General features: G+C 49.0%; 1 protein-coding gene across 1 annotated transcript in view; it reads left to right on the top strand.

The window, feature by feature from the left end:
* Window positions 1-11: 11 nt before the first annotated feature.
* SARC_05546 (hypothetical protein) overlaps window positions 12-8,608 on the top strand; it is a gene marked incomplete at both ends in the record, with an annotated part of 13,523 nt that continues 4,926 nt past the window's right edge. Inside the window, 4 exons of the mRNA XM_014300592.1 lie at window positions 12-537; window positions 719-2,653; window positions 2,786-4,720; window positions 4,875-8,601. Coding sequence (XP_014156067.1) covers window positions 12-537; window positions 719-2,653; window positions 2,786-4,720; window positions 4,875-8,601 — 8,123 coding nt within the window. The remainder of the gene's footprint in view (window positions 538-718; window positions 2,654-2,785; window positions 4,721-4,874; window positions 8,602-8,608) is intronic.

Below are 8,608 nucleotides of genomic sequence, written 5' to 3'. Positions count from 1 at the left end.
CCTTGGGGAAGATTGGAGATGTACCCATCCCTAATCAGTTGGTCACATTGGTTGGTGTAGACGGCACTGTGTACGAGAATAGCACTTTGACGGACAGCAACGGTTTCTACGAGTTTACAGATTTGCCCAATGGAGAATACAAAGTGACTGCTCCTGATATGGTTGATGGAGTTGGAGAGCTTGTAGACTATCCTGAAGATCTCCAAGGTGACGATGGTGTCGCCGAAGAATCAAACCGCAAGATAACTGACGCTGTCAAGGATTATACGGAGGTTAACTTCTGGTATGAAGATCTTGGTACGATTTCTGGAACAACGACAGAGGAAGACACTGGCAAGCCTATACCTCAACTTGAATGTACCCTGGAGATGCTTGACCATAGGGGACTTGTCGACACTAGTTTCCCTAAGAGAACTGTTGCTACGCTTGACAACGGCACGTACGAGTTCACTGACCTGTCTACTGGCATTTACAAGGTTATTTGCCCGAAGTTGGCTGAGAACCCAGACGAAAATTTCAATGGATCACTCAATACAGGTAAGATTGGGTGTGAAGGGGTTGGTTTCAGAATAGCTATTCATGAACGGGATATGTACAAGTTATGTAGTAGGGTATTTTGTTTGCTTAGTTTGAGTGTATCTTTTCTCTGGGATATCTACTTCGTAGTTATTTTTTTCGTACTGATTTTGGATGCTTGTATTGCTCATTTGATTCCCAGGTCCCACTGATACTGATGGCAAAAAGGAGGAGCACATTACTTCCATCACCGATACGATTCGAGACATAACTAATGTGGACTTTAAGTATCTACCATTCGGCAAGGCAACCGGAGCCACTATTAATGGTCTCGACGGAACCGGAATTAAGGAAGTTGTTTGTGTGCTAACCATGGCAGAGGATAGTCAGTTCTCCCAAGACGTCATATCTGGCGAACAAGGAAAGCTAGTAATGGAGAATCTTGTGGACGGAACTTACACTTTGGTCTGTCCTGTTGAAGTTCCCGGAGTGGGTGACATCAGCAGTGGACCAGTTGACGGTGATACAATCCTTGCGGAGACAACCTTCACTATCTCCCCAACTAAGAAGACCGCAGATGATCTCGTCTTTACATATCTATCGCCTGGTATGTTGCAGGGTACCACTTTGCTGGAAGGTACTACTATTCCGATCCCCAACGTTGTGGTTATACTCGTTGATCTAAACGGAGGTAAACCAAATCAGACAATGACTACTGGAGAAGACGGAAAATACAAATTTACTGATCTCGAAGATGGTAAATACCAAATCGTGGTTGAAGATGATGGAGTCTACACTCCTGATGGTGCCGATGCACCCGTTGATGTTTCCATCGTTGACGGTCCAGAGAAAACCGGATTGGACCCCGAAGATGACAAGAAATCTGATGGCAAATCAGTACAGGAAATTACACCCACCCAGCGCGCAGTTGATAAGATTGATTTCTTCTATGCGACACCAGGTATTATTTCGGGCACTATCAGTGAAGAGATTCCAGGTGCTAAGAAGGTTGCGATCCCAGACGTCACTTGCGTGCTCAAGGACGGCAGTGGCGCAGTGATTCAGAGTGCCACTAGTAATGACGTTGGATTCTACGAGTTCACTGATGTAGATGATGGTCAGTATACTGTAGAGTGCCCTTACACTATAGACGGTGTAGGAAACATCACTGCTGGACCCGACGATGACGAACCAATTGAAAGCACCACTGTGGTCATTGGTCCCGACGACCGATCCATTGTGAAACAGGATTTCGATTACCTGGCGCCTGGAGAAATCCGCGGAACGGTATTGGAAGACATTACGAATGTGGGCATCGAGAACGTGACCTGCGAACTGGTCAATCTTACGGATGGATCAGTACGCTATGCTGTAACTGACTCGAATGGTGATTACAAATTCTCTGATCTGCCAGATGGAGACTATTCGGTGAAGTGTCCCAAAACCGTTGACGACAACGGTGTCGATATGGTGATCTCTGAAGGTCCAACCGATCTGTTTGGAGAGGATGGTAAGCCTGAAGAAACTGTCACGAAGATCACGCCAGTTACAAGAGTCGTGGATGAAGTTATTTTCAAGTATATTCCAGATCTTGGAACTATTTCGGGTCATACATATGTGAAGGGAACCAATGGAAGCATTCCGGATCAAGTGGTCACTCTCGTCGGTGTCGATGAGGGTAATTCATACGCGAAGGAAGTGAAAACCGACGCTAATGGTCATTACGAATTCACGGACTTGCCTAATGGCGAGTACAAGGTGACAGCACCCGATAACGTTGATACGGTTGGGCCCCTTGTGGACTCACCTGTTGATGATGACGGTGTTCCCCAAGAATCCAACTGGGAAATCACAACAGACATCAAACTGGTGGAAGATGTCGATTTCTTCTATCAAGAAGTCGGTAGCATAAGCGGTTCTACTGTTCAACTTGCGGGTGACGTGCCTATTGCAGGACAGGAATGTACCTTGGAGATGTTGGATGATAGTGGTGTGACGGACACGACGTACGCTACTAGAACTAGTATCACTGCAGATGACGGTTCATACGAGTTCACCGATCTGGAAAATGGCGACTATAAGGTCACCTGCCCGGAAATGATCGAAGTTGAAGACTTCCATGGACCGATTAGCACTGGTATGTGTTTGGACATTGTAGTATGATGGTCGACATTGTCGAGACTTCCAATCTTTATTTTAATTTTCAATGCAGACAATTTTTTTCACTTCCTCACTTCCTTTGCTGTATTGCTCAATTTTCTATTTATAGGTCCGCCAGACTTTGACGGTGTCGCTGAAGAGACTACCACTAAGCTCACTGATGAGAAACGAAATATAGAGGATCTGGACTTCAAGTATGTTCCTTATGGAACTGCAACAGGATCAGTCATTAATGGCCTAGATGACAAACCGATTGCCGGAGTTACGTGTGTATTACAGTTTGTCCAGCCCGACGGGCAAGTATTCGCACGGGAGGTCGAATCTGGTGATGATGGTATGCTGACGATGACAGGCTTGGTAGACGGATCATACACTCTAAGTTGTCCCAAAGAGTTGCCCGAAGGTGACATTAGCAGTGGACCAGAGGACCATGACGATTTGGAAGAGGTTACATCATTCATTATATCGCCTAATAATAAGGATGTCACAGATCTAGATTTTGTCTATTTAGAGCCCGGAACAATTGCCGGACACACTTATTTAGACGGCACAACAATCCCTATTCCTGATGTTACAGTCATCTTAGTCGATCTTGACAATGCAGGTCCGAATAAGACCGTGCAAACTGACTCCAATGGTCGGTATATATTTGAGGAGTTGGAAGACGGTAAATATCTGATCGTTGTTGCGGACGATGGATCATATGTTCCCGCCGGTGAGACTGAAGCTGTGGATGTCTCAATCGTTGACGGCCCTGTGGTGACAACCATCGATCTAGTCGATGATAAGAGAACGGATGGTAAATCCGTGAAGGAGATCAACGAAACTATTCGCGCAGTGGATAACGTCAATTTCGAGTATGCTCCACCAGGAGTTGTTTCCGGTACCATCAGAGAAGACATCTTCGGAAACGACAATGTTGTGATTGAGGGCGTCACGTGTACGCTAAAGGGTATTGATGCCGAGACGCAAGGTCTGGATTATTCAGCAACCAGCAACGAAGATGGTCTATTCGAGTTCACCGGTATAGCTGATGGTGAATTCCTACTGGAGTGCCCCAAGAACGTACCTTCTGTGGGTGACGTCAGTCAGGGGCCTGATGAAGATGAGCCCATCGAATCGACTGTGGTTACTATTTCGCAGGAAGATCGATCTGTCGTCAACCAAGATTTCGAGTATCTGCGACCAGGCAAGATAGGAGGTTCTGTTGTAGAGGAAGGCACTAACACCGGTCTCGAGGGTGTCGAGTGCAAGCTCGTTAATCTCAGCGACGGTACTGAGACTTTCGCCATCACAGATCAGTTCGGTAAGTACAGCTTCGATAATCTTGCTGATGGCCAATACAAGGTTGAATGCCCCACTTCTGTCGTGGATGACAATGGCGTTAATCGAACTATCAGCCAAGGACCGACGGATAAATTGGTCGAGGATGGACTTCCTGAGGAAACCGTGGTAGAAATCACACCAGTTGTGAGAGAAGTGTCCGATGTGATTTTCGCTTACACGCCTATTCCAGGTACAATCTCTGGTCATACCTTTGAGAAATTAACTGGGGACGCCATTCCAAGTCAGGTTGTCCTGTTGGTAGGTATCGATGGAACCGTTTACAGTGATTCAGCAGTCACTGATGAAAATGGTTTCTACGAATTCACGGATCTTCCGGACGGAAAGTACAAGGTCATCGCTCCGAAGGATGTTGCCGCAGTAGGAGGTCTTGTTGACTTCCCTAAGGACAATGATGGTGTACCAAGCGAGTCAACTCGTTCAATCACACCTACTGTGAAGAAACACGAAGATGTCGATTTCTTGTACCAGGAACTTGGTGTCATCTCCGGTTCCACTGTCGAGGAGACTGCTGCTGAAGAACCTATTGAATTCCTCATTTGTACGTTGGATATGCTTGATGCAAACAACCTGGTTGTTGGTACCTTTAGTCAACAATCGGCAGCTACAAAATCTGATGGCTCATACGAATTCACTGGATTGTCAGACGGAAAGTACAAGGTTACCTGCCCGAAGACAGCCGACACCGAAACATTTACAGGTTCCCTAAATTCAGGCAAGTAGTTCTTTTCATATCCTCGTGAACTTTAATTTAATTAGTCAAGTTCCATATTTGAAAAGTGATCAGTAGACGCCTTGGTACCCGAACTAATATTACCTTCTTCATGCATTATATTTATTATTATTGTTTACAGGACCCTTGGACGGAGACGGTAAAGTAGACGAACATTCAACGGCCATCACTGAGCTGGTTCGCAAGGTTGAAGATCTGGATTTCAAGTATTTACCGTACGGAACTGCGACTGGATCCACAATAACTGGAGTAGACGGGTCCGGTATTTCTGACGTTGTTTGTACTTTAACTATGGCCGAGGACAGTACTTTCACAGAGTCTGTAACGTCGGATGCTTTAGGAGGTTTGTCTATGACTGACCTAGTCGATGGTACTTACACTTTGACTTGTCCTGTTGAAGAGCCAGGAGGTCGTGTCATATCTAGTGGTCCTAATGACTCTGATAATATCATCGCTGAGACCACATTCACTATTTCCCCTACCAAGAAGACGGTAGAAAACTTGGTTTTCACCTATCTGCCAACTGGTACCATTGCTGGTACCACTTACTTGGAGGGTACAACTATCCCGATTCCCGGAATCACAGTTACCCTTGTACCATTGGATGTTAGTGACCCTGTGGAGCAGACTACCGTGACAGATGCATTCGGTGATTACCTCTTCACCGATTTGCCCCAAGGAGCGTATTTGGTGGTTGTAGAAGAAATCGGCCAATACGAGAGTGCGGCAGCATCAGCGGATGATCCACCAATCGTTGTTGGGCTTGTTAGCGGTCCGGATGTCAATGAGAACGATCCGGTGGACGACCTGAAAACGGATGCAAAGTCTGTGCAAAAGCTCAGCAGCACCGTAATGGCAATCAACGATGTCGATTTCGAGTATGCACCTCCAGGTATCATTTCTGGTACTATTCGGGAGGATCTTCCCAATGGAGAGACTGTCGTGATTCCTGGAGTCACTTGTTCGCTGAAGGATAGTACTGGCGTGGAAGTACAGACGGCCACTTCTGACAGCAATGGACGTTTCGAATTTACCGATGTCGACACCGGTGAGTACACTCTTGAATGTCCTAAGAATGTCCCAAGTGTGGGAGACGTAAGTAGCGGGCCTGACACTGATGACATTCTGGAATCGACTACGATTGTGATTGAAGGCGAGAATCGTACAATCGTTAAGCAAGATTTCGAGTACAGGAAGCCCGGCACAATCGCTGGTGCCGTGCTCGATGAAACCACCAACCTACCTATCGCCGATGTTGACTGTACGTTGATCGCAGAAGACCTGTCTGAAACGACAGTTGCAACAGATGCAGCTGGTAACTTCATATTCAACGGTCTGAAGGATGGAAAGTACACTGTCCGTTGCCCTCTAGAAGTAGACGATGGTAGAACGATCACTACTGGACCCGCTGATTCACTCGGCGAGGATGGTAAGATCTACGAAACAACAGTCGAGCTTTCTACTACCAACCGGGACGAAGACGATTTGATTTTCAAGTATCTTGAACCCGGATACGTGTCAGGAAAGTGTTATGATACTTCAGATCAATCTCCGATCTCAGACCAGGTTTGTACACTAATTGGCACAAATCCAGTTGGTTACTCAGAAACCTTCAAAACTGGAAGTGATGGTACTTTTGAGTTTACTGATGTGCCCGACGGCTCATACATGCTAGAGTGTCCAACCAGCGCTTCGAAAGACAGGGAATTGACCGAAGGACCGTCGGCGACAGGTTTGATGCAACAAATGCCAATTGCGCTTTCTGCTATGTCCTCACGCACGAGTTTGAACAATGATTTCGGATATTTTGCCGAAGAAATTATTATTGTGCCTTCTCCATCACCAACTAGTCAGCCCTCAGCATCGAGCCAAGCTTCAGCGTCTAGCCAACCTTCACAGTCTAGTGTAGCATCTCAATCGAGTGCTCCGTCACGTACCAGTGTAGCATCTCAATCGAGTGCTCCGTCACGTACCAGTGTCGCTTCACAATCGAGTGCTCCTTCCAGATCCAGCCAGCCTTCGGCTTCCAATCAACCGTCGCGAACTAGTGTGCCTTCGTCGAGTAATTCACCGAATCCCAATGCTGTCGATCCAGTGTTACCTTCTTCGGATCCGACAAGAGCAGCTCAGCCGTCGCAGTCTAGCGTGCCTTCGCAGACTAGTCAGCCCTCGCGAACTAGCCAGGCATCACAGTCGAATGCGCCATCGAGATCGAGCCAGCCCTCAAGCACCAGTGCGGCCTCACAGAGCGCTTCACCAGGTCCATCGCAGTCAAGTGCTCCATCTCAGAGTACGTCACCCACTCAATCGATCGCTGCCTCGAGGTCGAGTCAACCATCGACATCATCGCAGCCTTCGCAGACCAGCCAGCCCTCGCGTTCCGGCTCGCCGGCGATTGGAGTGAGTAACCCACCTGAATCACCGGCGGCGACACGGTCCAGTCAGCCCTCACAGTCCAGTGCGCCCTCGCAGACTAGCCAGCCCTCGGCTTCAGGAACATCTCAGCCATCACAGACGAGTGCTGCATCGCAATCTGGCGCTCCTTCGCTGAGTGGCCAGCCCTCACCGACCAGTCAACCGTCGCAGACGAGTATTGCGTCATCATCGAGTGCCCCATCACAGTCCAGTGCCGCGTCACAGTCTAGCGCACCATCGCAGTCTAGCGCACCCTCGAGATCCAGCCAGCCTTCGGCTTCCAATCAACCGTCGCGAACTAGTGTGCCTTCGTCGAGTAATTCACCGAATCCCAATGCTGTCGATCCAGTGTTACCTTCTTCGGATCCGACAAGAGCAGCTCAGCCGTCGCAGTCTAGCGTGCCTTCGCAGACTAGTCAGCCCTCGCGAACTAGCCAGGCATCCCGATCTAATGCTCCGTCAGCGTCGAGTCAACCGTCACAGACTAGCCAGCCAACTCGGTCATCTGACCCATCGAGCTCGGCTCAAGCGTCGCCAACTAGCCAGCCGTCGCAAACTAGTGTGGCTTCACAGTCTAGTGCCGCGTCGCCCGGTGCCGATGTCGTGCCTGCTTCTCCCGCTGCTACTCGTAGTTCTCAGCCGTCGCAGTCCAGTGCTGCGTCACAGTCATCAGCAGCTTCGCTGTCTGCTGCCGCTAGCCCGTCTTCAGCTGCCTCTCGATCGATTGTACCGTCGACGTCTAATCAACCTTCGCAGACGAGCCTGCCATCGCAATCAGGATCTCCTGCCCCAGGCGTTTCTTTCGTACCAGCGTCGCCGGCGGCTACCAGGAGTTCTCAGCCATCACAGTCGAGTGCGGTGACTCCCCAGGCTTCTGTTTCAAGTGCACCTTCTACATCGAATCAACCTTCGCAGACTAGCCAGCCTTCACAGACAGGTTCGCCCGCGCCAGGTGTTACTATCGTACCAGAGTCGCCTGCGTCCACCAGAAGCTCTCAGCCGTCACAGTCTAGTGCTCCATCGCAATCGCCGTCCAGCCAGCCGTCTTTGAGTAGTCAACCTTCACAGACTGCCTTGTCGACTGTTGTACCAGATTCGACGGCGCCTAGTAGAACTGCCCAGCCATCTCTGACTAGTCAACCTTCGCCAACGAGCGATCCATCACGAAGCAGTGATCCTTCGCGATCTAGCCAGCCCTCGCAGACTAGCCAACCTTCTCAATCAGGTTCGCCAGCGCCAGGTACTTCGTTTGTGCCTGCGTCACCGATAGCTACCAGGGATCCACAGCCTTCGCAAACATCTGTACCAACTGCGCAGCCCACGAGAGATGCACAACCGTCGAGCTCAACTGCTCCATCGCAAACGAGTTTGGCTTCGCAGTCGAGTGCGCCCTCCGTTTCAAATCAACCGTCGCAGACTAGTGTGCCATCGCAGTCAGTA

Source organism: Sphaeroforma arctica, assembly GCF_001186125.1.
Source record: "Sphaeroforma arctica JP610 unplaced genomic scaffold supercont1.357, whole genome shotgun sequence".
Classification (NCBI taxonomy): domain Eukaryota; class Ichthyosporea; order Ichthyophonida; genus Sphaeroforma; species Sphaeroforma arctica.
Note: the sequence above shows the minus strand (reverse complement) of the source record. Positions and strands in the feature narration are given on the sequence as shown.